The 18,641-nt window shown below is 43.4% G+C and overlaps 1 protein-coding gene across 9 annotated transcripts in view; it reads left to right on the forward strand.

Annotated features, from left to right (window-relative positions):
• Positions 1-18,641, forward strand: part of casz1 (castor zinc finger 1) — a 170,392-nt gene that overhangs the window by 128,757 nt on the left and 22,994 nt on the right. For 7 of the 9 annotated variants that reach the window (XM_084918122.1, XM_084918121.1, XM_084918124.1 and 4 more), the window contains 4 exons: positions 7,005-7,565; positions 12,926-13,823; positions 15,603-15,668; positions 18,347-18,443. In XM_084918122.1, the coding sequence (XP_084774248.1) occupies positions 7,049-7,565; positions 12,926-13,823; positions 15,603-15,668; positions 18,347-18,443 (1,578 nt within the window). In that variant the 5' untranslated portion in view covers positions 7,005-7,048. The remainder of the gene's footprint in view (positions 1-7,004; positions 7,566-12,925; positions 13,824-15,602; positions 15,669-18,346; positions 18,444-18,641) is intronic. The other 2 variants (XM_084918119.1, XM_084918126.1) reach the window with 1 other exon arrangement.

Below are 18,641 nucleotides of genomic sequence, written 5' to 3' on the forward strand. Positions count from 1 at the left end.
TATGCTGGTGAAAGGGGGCATGTCTAAAGATCTAAACAGCTTTGCTTTTTAGGCTTCACATTAGGGGTTATCTGTGAGGGCTTGTCATTGATTGACATTATCTGGCCTGACAGGGCCTCATATCAAGGTTAACCTCATGGACAAAAGTGCCACCCGCATGGACACACAAACACACTCTCTCACCCACACTCGTAGTCAAATAAGGCACGCTCTCCTCGACTTCCTGTCGAGACTGGTGCTACGTACATGCGCTGGCTTTGTCGGCGTGTGCATGCCAGGTGGAGATTTCCAGAATTAATTGATAACTAATGGAGCAGCGTGTGCTGAGTTTACCCTGGAGGATTGACACTGGATGTGTACGCGCGCCTGCGTGTGTGTCCTGTGGAGAAACAGAGGGTGGTAGGTGATTGTAAGAGGGTGTCGAAGACTTACTTAGCGGCGTACTTTTAGATTCTGGTAAATGAAATACGGCCCCAAAGATAATAATGTGGAGTGACATGCGTCAGTCCAGGGGCAGCTGACCTCTTAGGCGAGCAGATCGTTTACTTCACTGCTGAAGAACGAGCGCAACTAACACTGCGTGAGTGTAATACACGCGCTCGGCACACATCTCCCCTGCTCCCTCCCAACAAGCCACAAAGGCAAAGAGAGATCCCCGTGACCAAAATACAACTGAAGCAGTTAATCTGTACAGATATTAGCTCAAGGGCCCTCGAGAGGTGCACCGCTGAGCCCCTTCTGCACTGTACTACCCACACTGCCTTGCTCCCTCACCAAGAACAGCAACCGTGAGGGAGGGACACAGGGGTCGTCTGCTCATTTACCATGGCGGTTGGCTTATCAAATTGCACTCCCGGTGTCTTGAAGCTGAACAAGAGCTCCAAAACAAAGCTTCAAGAATAAATTTCCCTTGTTTCAGTCCGCGGAAGCACGGGGCCATGTGCAATTGGGTATTTTTAAAGCCTTTTTTATTATTTATTTCTTTCTTTTTTTTGCCTCCTGCAACACACTTGCAAATTAAGTCATCATCTGGTGCCAGCTGTGAGTCCAGATTTGATGTACAATTTTAACAAGTTGGCCGTGTGTCCCATGAATTACCCTAAGCAGCAAACTGAATAAAAGTTGGCTGTTTTGGTACGCAGCTGTCAGAATGACTCTTGTCACTCATGTCAGATTGTTTTTTTTTCTCTCCCTTAGACCATTTTAGCTTGCTTGTCCTCTATTCTGGAAAATCCCATAATTACCCTGTTTGTGATGAAGCTGGAGGGCGTATTTGTCCTTAGATCTCAACTTTCCTGCCTGATTGCCCTCAAGTTCAGAGTCTTTCGTCCTCCGTCTATGCTCGTAATATACATTGTTTTCCTCAGCCATTGTCCCGTGCATTCAGCGAGTGTGTGACTGGGGCCGTTTGTGTCCGCCTTTGTCCTGCAGTGTCTTGTTTGTGTTTTACGGCGGTGTGACGGGAGCGTGGCACTTGGCTGAGGGCTTGTGTTAACAGCCTGTGGACTGAACTGAAGTGAAATAGTCCAAACAGGTCCTTCAAGGTCAGCAGCCTCAGAAAGACAGCAGACAATGTACAAGGTCAAATTCTAGACTAAAAGCAATAAGTGCTTTATTGATAAAAAAAAAAAAAAAAAGCAAAAAAAAAAAAAACAAGCAGGCAGATGTGCAACCAACTGATTAATAATAAAATAGATCTGCGAGAGAGAGAGAGGGGCAGGGGGAGGGCAGGGTGGAGAAGAAGAAAGCTACCTCCTGACTTTATGTCAGTGTGTCTTTGCACTGTATGAATGTGTCTGCCGGCCTGCGTGTACAGTAGCTTTGGCAGCAAAAACATTGATCTTGTACTAAACCTAAAAAAAAAAATCCAATAGAAATCCAGTGGTTTATAAAAAGAACAAAATGTGACACATTGGTGCTGATGGCAGTTTCCCGTGTGCAGCCTCTCTCTTCATGCCTGAATCATTTCCTATCATTACTGCAGTTTGTGTGATCTGAATAGTACAGTGTGAAAGTACTGTTTCAAAAAAGATCACAAGCAACTCACTTCTCCTGTTTTGACAGTAATCTACATATCATATATATCTCATCAGTATCATGTTTTATGACAGAGACAACGTTCACCACAGGTTCCTTTTTTCCTTTCAGTCACTTTATGAACAATGTGCCTTTTGTATCGTGCCTACTGCGCTATTATCTTTTTATGAAAATAAGCAGAAGGTATTGGACTGTCGTCATCTTTTATGTGCCTTCATCGGTCGTTCACTTGCACTCTCTGTGTGTGTTTTTTTTTCCTCTCCCTCTCTCTCGTCCCCAACCTGGCAAACCTGCCAAGTAAGGAGAGCTCCAAAGTGGATCAGGCAGTGGCAGATTTAGATTTGAGGTGGGGAATGCTAAGTCCCAGTCCCAGCCAAACCTGTTTCCTTAGGAAGACTCTGAGGGACAGAAGGGCTGGGAGATTTCCATATGCTCTGCCACCCCCCTCCACATAACCTGCAGTAGCCCCCACACCCACCCTGCTTGCTCCTTGGTAATATAAAGCCTCCTTTACAGCCCCTTTTGTAAATCTCTACTCTGCATAAACTCCTCAGATGTGCCCACCCCAAACCCCCATCTATCAACTAGTTGGCAATGGCATTGTTTTTAATCATCAGAACCTCAAAATTATTATTATCGCTTCTGATGCGGCAATTAAAACTTCAGGTCAGAGGCACAACGAGCGGTGATCAGCAGCCGAGCTGAGAAGTTTTAATTAGACGATCAGAACCATTAATGCACAAAAAAAGGTGTGCGCTGGGAAATTAACGGGAACGTCTTAATCAGGGTTAGCGACTCCGAAGAGGAGTCAAGTGAACAGAGAGCAAAAAACAAATCATTTCCGCACCACTGGGACAAAACTCAATTAAATATGCATGTGGAAAAATGGAAATTTCTCAGCATCGGCTGCACCGACTGTTAGAAAACTGTGGCAAAATCTCACAGCGGGGTCGGCGACCTGCTTATTGTTATTCTTCTGTAATAAAAATGAGAGAAGGGCCAGATGCTGGGGTCTGGGTGCAATGGCGTAGTTGTCCATCAGTGACTTTCCGCTTGACTTCCTTGCGGCTGCCGCAGCCTCCCTACCATACAGCGGGGCTGGGTGGAGGGGGGGGGGGGGGGGTTGGAGGGGGAAGAGAGTAGAAGAGGAAAACATTCTCTTCCTGCAAGCCGTAAATTTACAAAAATAAAAACATGGTAATTTTCAAGACTGTCTGCGCGTGTTTGTGTGTGGCTCAGTGATTTCCCTGAAACACACATGCACGCACACTCGCGCATACATCTCCCTTGAGAGCCAGAGACATGAAAGGTTCACTGAGCTACACCCTGGGAGCTGCAGCCTTGTCGATTAATCTGCCATAGGTTCATGAAGTTATAACTAGACTTTTTCCTTTTTTTTCTTTCTTTTTTTTTTTGAAGAGCTAATGCACCTCTCTGTTGCATATTGTAAAATAATCCTGAGTTGAATAGACATCTTCCAGACCCTGTTTGTATTAATTAACTTGAGATATTGCGGAGGGGTGGGGGGGTTGTCCCTGTGTCAGTCATGTTGAAACTCAGCAGGAATCTACAACAGGCCCTGTATCTGTGTTTGATTAGTTGAAGAGATAAGCTTCAGTTTAAACAGGTAATATCTACCTCTCTTATATACAGACCCCTCCTGTGTGCCTGCTCCATACAAACTGAAACGCTGCGGGGAGCTGGGTTGTTTATGGGGGGGTGGAGGGGTTAGCTGCTCTCTGAATTAACAATAAAGTCGAGTTATTCAATTCTCTATATGCTACACTTGTGGCTTTACATCCTCTGTAATATGACTATACACGTATTTTGGAACGAAAGCTGCCCACTCTTTCCTTTTTTGTGTCACGAAGAGGTAAAGCCGTGACCCCGCGCAGTCACGACCATTGTTAACTCCCACACCCTTTTACCCGTAGCAGCCTTGATTACAGTCTGTGCACGTTCACACAAATAATGCACTTCCAACAGCGTTATTAGGATTTGAAACACCACTTGATTGGGCATGATATCATTCTGGCACACAAACAGACACTCTGCATCAAAAAACCAACAAGACCTGTGGGGCTCGGAGCAGAGGAGGAGTTATTCTGTCAGCGCGGAGGGCTAGACTCTCACACAAGCTGTGTCATCCACCTCTGAGAAGAAGCAGGACCCAGCAGAACTTGCGCTTATGCACCACTGCGCTTATTTTTGACTGAAGATGAAAAAGAACCTGACCTTGTCGAAATGTATTCAAAATAGCTTCTTGACTTTTTCCTCAGGTTTTGGCCTTATACAGACACTGCATGGCGCTCCTTTGCGGTCCTGCACTGTTTCCAGTAAAAATAATGTCACCGCTAACATAAGCAGTTGGGAAAAATTAGTTTCAGCTGTTGTGTTCGAATTCAGACCTGCCTATTTTTTCCCCCAACTCCCAGTGCTTACCGAGGTGTCTCCTTCCTTGACAATTAGCACACCAGGCTAAAACAGACTGTAAATAATGTCCAGTGCATGTGACAGTGTTGTTTTTCTTTCTGATATTCATTAATAAGGCAGAACGCTCACTGGACTCTCAGGGAGGTTGGGGGAGTTGGTCCCAGAGGGAAAAGTTATTCTTTCATGTAAGTCCCCACAGATTTTATCTCATTGTACGGCATCATGCACACAAACGACTTGAGGTAAACAGCTTAGCGTTACCATAGTGATCCTTATTGTAAGCAATAGCAAAAAAAAACCCACAGCACAAATAATAGTTCAGACTACTTCCATAAAGCACTGAATCGCAGCATGTTCTTCCTCGGAGGGAAACTCAGAATATTTAATTTGTTTTAAATCACGCCCTACCTTTAAAAGAAAACACTGAATATGTGCTTAAGATGTCTGATAATTCAGTTTAATGGCTCGCTTAGATACTGAATCAGTAGCACTCGGTGCGCCAGTCATTCTCCTCATTGTTAACACAAAATCATACATAAATAGGCGCTAATGGAAAGAAACAACTGTGTAGGGGTCATTTCCTACAAGGAGCTCAAAATGGCAATACACAGGAAATCGGTAGTTAAAGCATGAAATACTGAACACAGTAAATAGAAAGAATGACCTCCACAGCAACACCCAAATGACCTCAATCTTCCTTTGGAGAGTATTTCTGAAAAAAAAGAAAGAAAAACTTTAAAATTTATGTCTTCCACTTCCTAATAGTTTTTCCAGCTGATCCCCCCCCCCCCCCACCTTCTCAAAGTTGCTGTCTTCTTAAAGGTGACCCTTTCACCCCCCGCCTGCAATTGTCTGACACTAAATTTGTACTGTAATGTGCCTGTGATATACGGGCCCCTCAAAACTACATAATTCCTGAAGTCATTGTTTCAGAGAGGAAGCCCGCAATGTAAATACTGTAACTGAGAAAGCATGTGTGGGTAGCACGGGGGTGCATTGTCTGGCGACGGGGGTGATCTGTAAACTCCCTCAAATTGCATATCCTCTAATGATTCCACAGCTTTGCAAAAGAAAATGAAAACAGGATTTTATGTTGCACCGATGTGATTTACATAATGCAGGCAATGGCTCACACATGATTGTGCTTGGCTTTATGGCTGAGGGAAAATGAAGAGGCTCGTACTCACTGATACAGAAAGTGAATCGAGTCTTTAAGATAGAACTTTGTTACCTCTGATATCGCGCATTTTTCTCCACTGAAACAGTGTATTCGTAAGTCAATATTGTGCATTATCTTAACAACAGTGTGGCTGAGTTAAGATTCAATACGCCATCACGCAAGAAGAAAGATCTCTGATGTGGTTCGGTCTTTAACTGTTTTTCGCTGAGCTGCAACACGCAGCACAACCCCTGATTATTGTACCACCCTCTTTTTTTATATATATATATCATAAATGCTCTTTAGTCACTGTCACCTCAGACTTTAAAAAAAAAAAAACCTCTTTGCAAATTGTCCAGAAATTGCTGCTGGGTGAATGAACTTTTGCTTGCTCTGGAAATAACGCGAAAGGTAACAGAGTGCAGTTTCTGCCCTAAAAAGGTAGCTCTGGATATGGAATGCCACATGCAGCTGTTCCTGCCTCATCACAGGACATGTTATAAAGATAGCCCCACTTGGGTTGAAATAATGCCACCCATTCCTGCCTCAAAGCACATACTATGATGTGCTATTGTTCAGAGAGGCCACACCGGGGAGAAAAATAAAACGCTGAGACTCATTTAGATGTATAATTTCTTCTGAAGTAAAGATGTGCAAGATACAGAGACGGCGTTTTACGCGCGCCGTTTTTCTTTTAGGAAAGAGAAAACAGGACAGTCGCTGAATCTAATCTCACTTAATAACCGGTAAGAGATCAGGGCTCTGAAAAGGCCAAAAGTGCTCAGCATTTTCACTCCACATCCTGACAGCTTTAATGCTATACAGCCCCCCCACTCAGTGGCAGGGCCACAGCCTCTTGAGGTGAGAGTGAAGATAACATTTCACAGTGTCTCTATAGCGCTGTCATGTGCTGGATTATGTAGCCGTGTATTTGCAGCTTGTACTACTGTAGGGGGTCTGATATCTATCAGCCTATGGTTTCAGCTGCTTAAGCTTGTTTTTCTCTCTTTTTTTTTTTTTCCAACCACATCGTGCTAAACTCTGAGCTGACCAAAGAACTGTGACTTAGAAAGATATGTACAGTATCTCTGGGTGTCCTTCCAGGCTCGAGCTGTTATTGTTAAGTGCTTTTTATGTTATTAATAGCAGCAGTCCCTGTTGTATATGTCTGTTTATTTTTCCATTGTGATCTTCAAAATCAGTACAAGTTAGTGACAGGAAAAAGCAGGTTCGAACGATGTTTCCGGTGACACTGAAAGCACGCCTGCTGCCGTTCGTTCAGAGAAAAGTAATATTACTCGAGCTGTAACGCAGATAGTTGTGGTATTGAGCAACTTCGCTAATCTTCTATTTGTCTTCTTCTCGTTTCCATCAGCTGAAAGGAGTTTATGCACTGAAACGACCTCAGGAAAACCCAAGATGGCCGCCAAAAGAAAAGGTGGCCTAAAACTCAACGCTATCTGTGCCAAGCTGAGCCGCCAGGTGGTGTTCGACAGCAGCTCCCAGAATGCAGAGGGAGACCAGAGTGTAGCAGACAACAGCGAGCGCGGTAGCTCCCACTACGATGACAACGAGACCAACTTCCCCGAGAGCCTGAGCCTAAATCAGAGCCTAGAGGAGGACCAGAAGCGACGCGAGGCCATTGAGAAGTGGGTCAACGGCGAGTACAGCGATGAGCCCCCAGCTCCTGACGACGATCAGGAGCAAGAACTCAAAGTCAGCAATGACGAAGATGGCCCTCCTGAGGGCGTGTACATGGTACAGCCCAAAGGCTGCAGCGATGAGGAAGACAATGGAGAGGAGGCCGAGCCTGCGGCGGGGTCTCAAGATGGCAGTTACCCTGAAGACAAAGAAGCTGAAGACAGGCCTTCAAAAGATGACGCCTACATGCCGCCGAGTGAGGCCCAAAATCGCCAAGCACCATTCTCCTCTCCAGGTATATTTTCACTGTGTCCTTTAAGCATCCTCTTTCACACGTCGTCTTCTAAATTACCCTTTCACACACGGTACATCTCAAAGCAACACTACCTTTGGCCTTCAAAGGCTTAGACAGAGGAGAGGTGACATTGCCACATCCACATAAGCTTAAGCGTGTCCATTATTGGAAAGGGAAACTCTAGAGTTACATTATGAATAGTCAGTGACATTATTACTCTAAAGAGAGATTCAGCTGGCGGGCCAGAGGGGGGAAAAACATGAACTTAACTGTACGAAGAAATTCATAACTGGAGTAGGCTTACAACGTAAGGCATTTAGGCGTTTATGCATTCTCCCAGCAGCTGAGGGCTAAGAGCGCATGGCAGGGCCAGGATAAGCTTCATATTACACCCAGGATTACATATTGAGTCTTTGATTTTTTTCCCTAAGCTCACTAAACTTAGCCACTGCTTCAAGCTCCTCTATTACATGGAGGAGTTTGGCTTTTTTTTTTGTCAAATCCAAGAGATCAGTTGTCAAATAAGTCAGAAATGGGGAAGTTATATTGCAGCCACATATCACACTTAAGTGCAGTATTTTAATACCTTCCCACAAACAACAGTGGCTTCAGCAGTGTATTCATTTAATAAATTTCTCAATACTGTGTGCTCTTGTAAATGACTCACAGTAAACCCTGTTTAATATTGACATGATGTTCCCTCGGTATAATTCACTGATTATCAAATAGATAAAGCTGGCAGAGACTTCACACTCTCCCCTGGAATGAGGTTGAGTGCATGTGTTAACGCCACAAACAATCTTTTAAAGAAAGTGCTGTTTGGTGTCATACACTTTGTGACCCTTGAAACTTGACACACACACACACATTCGGAAACGGTGGCCTTGTAATAGCAGAAGTTGAAAACACGGAGCTGTAAAAAAGATGAAAAAACAGAGCTCGGTTATATGAATAGATAAAGCATTCTTCACAGACGCCCGTAGAGGGGGGGGGGGGGGGGGGGAAGAAGGGGGGAAAAAAGCAATTTGCAGGTGAGACCGGTTGTTGCGGTGCACAAACAAGTCTCGTTTTGTGCGTGCTCACCTCACTTTAACAGTTTTTGTGCTTTCATCTAGGTTTAAGTATGTACCTCAGAGTCGTGTACACATGCTCCTTTTTGTCTTCATTTCTTTTTGTTTTCACCCACTGTACAGCCGTGGCTCTGGCCACACACACACACACACTCATTCAGAATTGGGGGCAGGGGCTTCTCAGAAAATGAAGCAGGTTTCATTTCAGAGGCAAATGAAAAAAGGCTTTGTGGTTTTAATTAGTCATTTTGTTTATTTCACGGCCATAAAAAAGCAGGTCTGTAAATATGCATTACTGTTGTATAGAAGGCCTGCACCTTTCCCTTCACCGGCTCTCTTACTATTTTAAATCTCACAACAAAGCCGATGTTTGAAGACTGCGGGGAGAGCATTCTGCATCAGTTGCAAATCTTGTCTTTAGAGTTTTTTTTCTTTTTTTTCTGAGTTGCTCTTTGTTGATTGTAACTAGGGCATCTATATTGCCATGTTTCTGCTCAGCTCACAATTAAAACACCCCCCCCCCTTCTCTCTCTCTCCCTCTCTCTTTCTCTCTTTCTCTCTCTCCGTTTCCCTCTCTCTCGCCACTGTCTTTCAAAGGCTGATATGGAGTGCACATAATTATGCATATAAACATAGTGGCTTAATTATCTCTCACAACATCAGTGACAATGTAATTAACAAACATTGCAAGATCAATGAGAGAAACTGCGACCTTCAAAACATTTAACTCCTCACATTGAGGCATCGTGCGGATTTCCTATCAGTGCAAAACCCCAGAATACTTTTCCTAGATAATTTAGATGTCGCATTAGAGCCCTCATAAGCCAGTCAATGGAAAAAAAAAAGTCAATGAATAAAAACTTTGAAAGCAATGACAGAGATGCTCGTAGCGATGGATCAAACAGGCTTGACCATGACTTCCATTTGCAATTCTGGGTTCACTGTAAAAGGTTATTGTTCATTTCAAGCTATTTCAAAGTCCTCTCTATTTACTGCCTGTTAATTAACTAACCCAACAGTGAGGAAGTTTGAAGCCTCATAGTTTTTCGTGCATGCATGCGCATGTGTGTGTGTGTGTGTGTGTGTGTGAGAGAGAGAGACAAATTACTCCAAACAAATGCACATAATGTAATTTATTCAAAGCTGCTTTTTTTTAGCTTAACAGTGTCCATTTAGACAAAACACACTTAAACTCTATGGCATGAACATAAATAGCTCTATTTAAATTATTGTACCTTATGAAAAAGCATGCTTTTCAACATGTTTGCAGATGAAACAGAAAACACTTGTTTTTCAACCTTGTGGCTTACACTATATATTTGTTGTTCGAAACTGACACCGTTCAGAAGGTATCCAGGCTCTAGATTAGTCCATATATAGCTACTAGCATGCATCTTTATCATCAGCAACACCTCTGCCTCTCAGTCCTGCGAGCACTGAAGCTATGCCACACTGATGGCCATGTTTGGTCGGCAAAAGGAGATATAATGCCCATCTGCTATCATATCTGGGAGGGAAAATGCAGCCTAATTGCCTCAAATATAGACAAGGCAGGTCTGTGTCATGTGTTGGCTTTTGTTTGCTTGAAGTGTCAAGATTAGAAACCACTTCTTTGTGGATTTTCCCAGTCCAACAAGCAAGTGCGGACAGAAATGTCAGGCGTGTTAGCGAACAGTGAAATGGATGAAGGTGAAAGAGAGAGGGGGGAGAGTATTTTATTTTTCTTTTAATTTAACGGGGGGGCTGGAACATCTCAATCTCGATTCAACCCATACACAGTTTCCCACTCGGTGTCACATGACACGATTAAGAGGCAGCCAGATAGTGTTTGAGTAGAAACCTCATTTACATGGTGTTTTAGAAGGGTTATCTCCTGTCGGTCCCCGTCATAATCCCTTCAAGTCCAATCATTTGCCTTTCATTGATAACACGTCACGTGGCTGCGCTGATGAACAAAGAGTCTCGGCTAATTTTTTTTTGGGGGGGGGGGGGAGAAGTGGCGATAATACCATGAGGAAATATGAAAATAGGGACGTGGCGCTCTCATGACGGAAACTACTCTCTTTGCAGTAGTTACAGGTATCCTCCAAAAGGAATGGTGCAGGCCTGAACCTCTTTATCTGAGGTGTTATGTAATATATATTTAACTCAGAAAATTACAGTAACGTGCTATTTTTGATTGTCATTCTTCAGTCACGGAAGAAGTGGCTTATACTGGTGTGGGTGGCTCTGCCCTAACTTTAGAGCCAAATGGATATGCTGTGACCTGAGACGCTCTCATAAATGAAGTAGCAGTAAAATCCAACAAGTGCTAATTTAGTATATATTGAAATCCCATTTTAATATTTTTAAAGGACTCTTCACTCAGATGTGTTGAACACCTTATTTAAGAACTCAAAAGTATAGAAGAAGCTGTTGTCCTGTGCAGTGAATCTGTGTATACAGCATGTTTTTCTGCGGTTTGAGTACATGTGAAAACATGGTAGATTTGATAAAACGATCTGAGGCAAACATGTAGGCATTTCCTCACAAATACCTGATCTATTTCTCTTAAATTTTTCATGCCCCTTCGATCTGTTCGGATACTCTTTCATACTGAGCAGAGGAACAGCCCCAACACAGTGAATGGAAATTTGGGGATTATTTTACATGCTGCGCAAGAGATGTGAAAAGCAGGGCACGGCGACTGATTTAGCAATAACTGAGAAATACGAGACAAGAGCAGAAATATTTGTGTATTAATTACCTCGGCGATAGGTGATATTACCTCTCGCCAGCTCGTGTGTGCTCTGCTGATGAAAACAGCAATAAAATGTTTTTTTAAAAAAAGACTTTGGACCCTGTCCCTGTGACTGTGCCAAGCTTGAGTTAAGAAGGCCAAAGGTTTTACATGGCTCAGTTGACATTATCATCTGCATTACTAGCATATCGGTGTTCTGGCCTCCTGTGTAATATGCAAACTGGCACAGCAGCATTTTTTTTTAAGTTGGATCTACAAACACAAGTGTTTCCTCCTTCTCCCGTTTTTCTTTTGATTTCTGTCTCACTCGCCTTCTCGCTGCGCCATTTCCTCCCTATCCATGCTCCTCTATTTTAAGGCAGAGCTCGGTCCGTCACTGCTTTCAGGCCATATCATCTTTGCCTTTTCCCCACTCTCTGACCCCATGCGTTAACTTGGATGAAAGTTAATGGGGCAGAATTAATCTCCACATAATGCAATTAAACTATACATCAACTATATTTCGCCCGTGTCCTTGGGGAAGTTGTCCAATTTAATGGACTCTTAAAATAAAAGTGATGTTTCAGTTTGCAAATGTGTTTTCATTTCTGAAGTTGACTTCAGTAAGACTGTTATTTTAAAATATGTTATTCCAAGTTTCATAAGGGGATGATATGAAATGCTTATAATATGAGGCTACTAATAGTGAGAATGAGTCATCAGATAAAAATTCAGGGTTAAATGCACTCATAATAAATGCACATTTCTAAGAAGTTATAAACAGATTTCTGTATATTTTGTTTAATATTTTGGATGACTTTCAGTATTTAAGTATCTTGTATGCATGATATATATACATGCTTTTTATACCTAATTTTCTAGTTCATTTTTATATCAGGAGCACAGTGATTTTAGAAAATTTGATTTCTCTGTGAGTCTGTCCTTTGGTACAGTCCCCTGCAAAATTCTGCAGGACTGGCTTATAGTGCAACCAAAACAGGAAGAGCATTGCCTCAGACTGCTTGTTTGTAGACACATAAATACACGAACATTTACAGATGCTGTAGGTTGCAGTGCAGAAGCACTTTTCCTGTTGTCAAATTTGCTATCGTTTGAAATAACCAGAAAAATAACATCCAGCTATTTTAAACATTTATTGTAAAGGAACACATGCACTCACAGTAGATGCAGTCATATTAATTTAGTCCTTTTGCATGACCACAATAGAGCATTATTGTTGACAGAATGTTGTTTCATTAGTTTGCATGACATAATATATTTTGCTCTTTTCCAGATTAATTCATTTGTAACTAGCAAACTTGATGAAAAAATACATTAACACATGTTTTAGCGAGCATCAGTAAGTATGAAGGGAGAGGGAATCATTTCATAGACTGATTGAGTGACCTGAATTAGACTACTGATTAAGATGTCTTGAGCAATGGGTTGACTTGTGATTAATTTCTCTGCTCGACAGATCAGTACACATTAAATATATGCTAATGGAAAAACTTTAATTATCGGAATTATACATATTACATAGGAGATCTTTTCTTGTTGTCTTTGTGCAGGAGAAGCGTCTGCCCTGCGAGACTATGCAGCCAACACCATGAATGAATTTCTGGGAATGTTTGGTTATGATGACCAGCAGGTAAGGGATGAGCTGACCAAGAAGATCAGCTTTGAAAAGCTCAAAGCTGCTACCTCAGACCCCTCATCCCTCAGCAGCGAGGAGGCCTCACGGCGTGCCCGCTTCTCCAAGTACGAAGAGTACATTCGCAAGCTAAAAGCTGGAGAGACCCTACCTTGGCCCATACACGCTTCCCCGCCTAAACCAGACGACCTCAACTCAAAACTGGCTCAAGATAAGAGCGCTACCATGCTCCAGACCTCTGGTTGTCTACCAGGAGCCGAGGCACAGATTTACCCCTCCAGCATGGACCACAAACAGCCAGTAGCACCTCAGCTGGGTAATTCTCAGCCAGCTAATCCCTCTCACATGCAGAACATGGCCCGAGCGTCCAAGTATGACTTCTTTATTCAGAAGCTGAAGATGGGCGAGAGTTTACAGCAGCAGAATGGTAATGCTTACAAGAGACCCTCAAAGTATGACCTGGAGAACATCAAGTTTCTGCTCCCCTTCAAACCCGGTGAGGGCAACCCTGACATGGGCGGTTCCATCGCCTTTAAGACTGGCAAAGTGGGTCGCCCTTCAAAATATGACATCAGAACAATTCCGAAGCTAATGCCAGGAAACCCCGAGGCCTCACTGGTGCCCAGTGTCCTTCCTACGCCACCGGGGAACCCTGCAGCTCCCGGTGTCCCCGCTGTAGGCGCACCTGGAGCCAGCATAGCGCCAGGGCTTACAGTGGACCAGGCGGGCCACATAAGTTTCAATGCCTCTGACTACCTGAAGTCCAGCTTTTCCAAGACTGATTCCATCACCACTGGCACTGTGTCCTCTGTTAAGTGAGTGTCCTCAAACTTTATAATTTCTAGAAGCTGTAAAAAGAATTTGCAGAAAATGTTTATGATTCACATGATGAGATTTGTGTTTCACAGGGGAACTAAGGCAACAAATTGTATATTTCTATTTGGGAGCCTTGAGCAACACAACAGAGGACCTTCTGCACCCAATTAATTCTACAACTTTATGTCCTTAGTTAACAAAAGATGATAAAATATACAGAGTGTTGGATAAGAAATGATAGTAGTTACACACTTGCATCTGATTTACAGTCTCCCAATTCCCTGGGAATTTGTTAAATGTGACTAAAATATTGTTTGACATATTGCATGTGTTATTTTGCACCAAAACAATCCATAACTCTGCTGAAATCTGCTAAAAACTTACATAGCCTGCCGCTGAATTTATCATTTTAAGTTTGCTGGTGGATACCGCCTTGTCTGCCTTGTACACTCTGAGTCTCTCTCAGTGGAACCCCTTTGGAGCTAATGTGAGGCTCACATACACTTAACTGCTACTGTGAGTCAGTTAGCCTCACGCAAAGGTAATTGCTACCTTCACAGCAGCCAACGGGAATGTAGTGTGAAATGGCGCATAGCGCCCAATAGATCCACGACATGATGAGTTGCGAAGGCGCATGAACTGTTTACTCGCTGTAGCACTCCGTGGAGACTGATTTAGCACAGTCATCGCAAAGTGACTGACTTCCTTCGTTTGGCTAGGGTGTAACAACTCTCCCTTTAATTACTTTGGAGCCATGACTAACCTCCCAGCGAGTCACAGGGGCCGACTCAACATTGCCTGACGAGTGCACTTTAAAGGAACCAAACGAGGGGTTTGGGGAGCTAACCTACAGTCGTGTGCTCTACCAGTAGGAAACAGCTCCCAGAGTCTGTTTGATTGGTTTTGACCTTGTCTCTAGTTAGTCAAGACCTATCAAAGACACTGTTCAAGAGCCCTCAGGCACCCCTCCCTCAGGTTTTGGCCTTTGTCAGGTTAGGGCTCAGTGAAGCTGCAGTCGTGGCTAACTGACCCAGTCTGGTGCTTGTATACAGGGAGGCGATGGGGTACTAGGGAAAATGTCTGGCAGTGTATCTTCCCCTCTGGGCCAGATTAACCTCAGGTCATCCCTGTGTGGAGCTGCTCACATGGAGCTAAATGCCACTTGCTGCGAGGGAGCAAACAGGACCAATACTGTGTTATGACTGTTATTATACAGGCATTACTGCTGCCAGCTTGATAAAGGGAATCAAAACCAACACAGGTGACAAAAAAGGACCGTTCCTTGATTTCCCGCTTTAAAATTAATTCATTTGACTCGAAACCGACGCAGCGAACTTGATCCTGCGCAGTTAAATCCTCGGTGTTGCCTTACATATTTGTTTGTGTCCAGGCTGATCGGAGACGACTTGACATCAACATTAGAGCCCGAGCCCCTAGAGAGTATCCGAAAAGGCGTTTTCAGAGCTTTTTCTCCACGTGCCCATTATCCCGTTTTGCATATGAGCACTCACCAAAATACCCCCATAAAAGATTAATGTCCTTTTGCTCCTGCATTTTGCCTTTCATTGGTCGGAAGACCATGCATCAAAGTGTGTGTGCTTCCATCCTTGATTCATACTTCGCACGAAAACGCTGTTATGCCACAGGAAAATGTATATTGATAGTCCAAAGTTTGGGAGCGGCTTGTAAGTAAATATTGTGTCAGTTTGTTTTTATTAACAACAGGCAGCCCAACCTCACCATTAATCCTGTCTCCTTTGTGTTTGCTCTTGCATTAGGAATGGTCTGCCACCCGATAAACCCGCCAGTGACGACATCAACCTCTACCAGAAATATATTGCCAGGTATGCAAATCCCTCAATGTGCTGCACCAATGAAAAAAACGCACTGAAAACAGAGGCAACGCTTTTTTTTTATTATCCACCTATGGTGCATTTTATTCAGTGGTATGAGAATGTCTGTGTGCAGTAAATTAATTAAGAAAAGACTCAAATTTATGTGCTGAGTGGAATCTGAAGGATGAGGGGGTAATGAAAGAGAAATGGCTTGATGATAGCTTACTGGAACTGGCTGAATAAATGCTCACAGTGTGTAAAGCACTAAAACATTAAGAAGAACATAATCCTCGTGCAACTTTGTATTATTAGCTGCGACTGACGTTGAGAGGATATGAGATGAGGCCGCGTTCTTCTCGAGGTTCTGCAGTTTATTGTTGAAAACGCGAGGAAGCGACTGATCTAAAAACTCGGTCATTCACACCAAGAGAGACAAAAGCATCAGGGGAAGGGGGCGGGAGGGTGGGTATCTTATGTTTCAGTGGACACGGAACAATGTCCTCCCAATCTGGATTCATCTTGAGCCGACACTAGAAAGGTGATTATCGCTTGTTTGTTTATTCCGTTTAAAAAGAAAGAAAAACAGCATTTGAAAAGCCAAAGTGGCTTTGGCGTTAATGATTACTTCTCCAAGCCATAACATGAAGGGCACAAATCAAAGCCTTGGCACTGACAGACACGCACATACACACATCCTCTTCTGCGCGCACACATGCACACACACACACACACACACACACACACACACACACACACACACACACACACACACACACACACACACACAAAACCCCTTCCTTGGACTGATTACATTTTGCAAGAAGATTTAATTAAGGAATTTTTAATGAGGCTTCTGCTGGCACTGCCAAGAACTGTTTTGATATTTGCGCTGCATAATGCATAAAATTTGTCTAAACATCTCGGCAGTTGATGCACGGGGAGGTTGCAGATAAGCCCAGATACAGTTTCAATTTCCGTGTTGGGGTTGAGAAAAAAAAGGGAAAGCAAAGAAGAGGAGGGAGGAAAGAAAAAAAAATGGAAAAGGAGGGCTCATAAAAAGGGCAAATGTAGTACCGAGAGGGGAGGTAGAAGCAGGGGAGTGTCCTCTTTAGAGCCAAGGCTAATGAGTGCACAGTAACACTAAAAAGCAGCTTTGTAAATGTGTTTGTATCCACGTGTGTCGCGAAAGGGAGGAGGGGGGAGTAAAAAAAAAAGTTCATCTCTCCACCACGCTACAGTTTGATGATTTAAAGAGCTTTCGTGGTAGTGTTTAGTTGCAGTTTTCACTCTTTAAATGCTTTCATGCACCAACCATTGCCTCGGCACTTTGATCTGTGTATCTCTATTGTAACTGGAGATGCGCTGCAATCTCTGTATCGTGGCGATATTAATATTTAATCTGCTGCTGAATAGCAGAGGCCCATTAGGCCCCCTGACGCGGCAAGTGGGAATTGTCCAGAGGCAAAGTGATACAGCTGGGCACTGAGCAGAGGGGTGGGCCATAGTCTCAGGGGGATGAGGGGGGGGGGGCTTTGTGTGTTCATCGGTGTGAGCGTGCATGTGCGTGTGTGTGAAAGATATAGTATAGAAAAACATTTATAGTTTGGCCATATGTTGCCTAGTTTGTCTTCTGGTTCTGCTTTGAGCTCTTTTAAAAGAGCCATCAGACCTTTCCAAAAGCCGCTGTCTTTCCCCGTCACTGTTTTCCAGCCTCACACGCACGCACGCGCTGCCAACTTAAAAACAGTAGTGGATATGCCGTTCAATTAACTTAATGAACTCAGCAAAGTGATCTGTAAATGCAGCTCTGGGATAATCCTAACAAGGAAAAAACAGAGAGAGAGATGGAAAAAATATTACTTAGCCTCCTTTTCCCCCTCTCCTCTGCACTAACAGATGGAGTTCTTGGCAGAGGCAGCGCAAATGTTTATTTGTGTGTTTTCACTGGTAATTGGAGGATTTTAACAGTCATCATCGTCAGGCTTATAATCACCACCGTAAAAGTGGCTGTACTGTGGCAAGTAGCTGCCTTTTCTTTCTCTTTTTTTTCAATGTAGAACCAGACTAATATCTGGTTTCTGCACTCCAGATAAAAGAAAGCGAAAGGGTTTTGAAGAGGGCAAAGTAGACAAAGCCTTTCCTGCTCCTCAGGGTACCTGACCCTTTACCTTGCAGAGCAAGAGTGTGGTTAACCTGAAAGAACTGTGCATTGATTTGACAAGCTTTCTCACAGCAATGAGAAATAAAGTAGTCATGGGGCTCTTGGTGATTGAGCGGCTGTGTGTATGTCTGTGAAGGAAAAGGCTTTCGGTGTAATAAGGGTCTCTTACGGCTGCTTTAGAAATAAATGGAGATAATTTGGCTGAAATTGGTGTGACAGACGGGTAAATTGTTGCAAGCAGAAGTCAGTTTGAAGGTTTGAGCTGCGTTACCTTGAAGGTGAAATTGCGACATGAGCCTTTGAAAGCTTCACCGCCTGTGTTATTTGGTTCTGTTTCAGGTGTTTTATAATAATTTCTTCATTAATTATTCTTGATTCGCTGCCGATCTTTCTTTCTTTTTCTTTTTTTTTTTTGAATTAAACCGACCTCTTTGGAAGCTTCAGCTTTTTCCTCCTGATGTGTCCCCAGGTTTTGTTGTCACTGCTTCGTGTGGCTCTTAAAATGTATCCTGTAATTTGGTTTCAGGTTCTCTGGAAGTCAACACTGTGGACACGTGCACTGTGCCTACCAGTACAGAGAGCATTATCACTGTATGGACCCTGACTGTAACTACCAGGTGAGCGTGAGTACCTAATCTCTTATACACATTAAACATTGCTCAAGCATTCACAGCTATTCACAGCTTAGAAAAGGTCATTTTGTTCATGGGGCCACCATCACTGGTCGAAACCAACTAGTGATGGTAAACTGCACTGACTATCATAGCACTCTTAGATAGGCTAAAGACACGCTGGTCTCCAGTTTACCAAACAGCCTATGG

This window comes from Perissodus microlepis, chromosome 20 (genome assembly GCF_051167445.1).
Source record: "Perissodus microlepis isolate ML-2025 ecotype Zambia chromosome 20, ASM5116744v1, whole genome shotgun sequence".
Taxonomy (NCBI): domain Eukaryota; kingdom Metazoa; phylum Chordata; class Actinopteri; order Cichliformes; family Cichlidae; genus Perissodus; species Perissodus microlepis.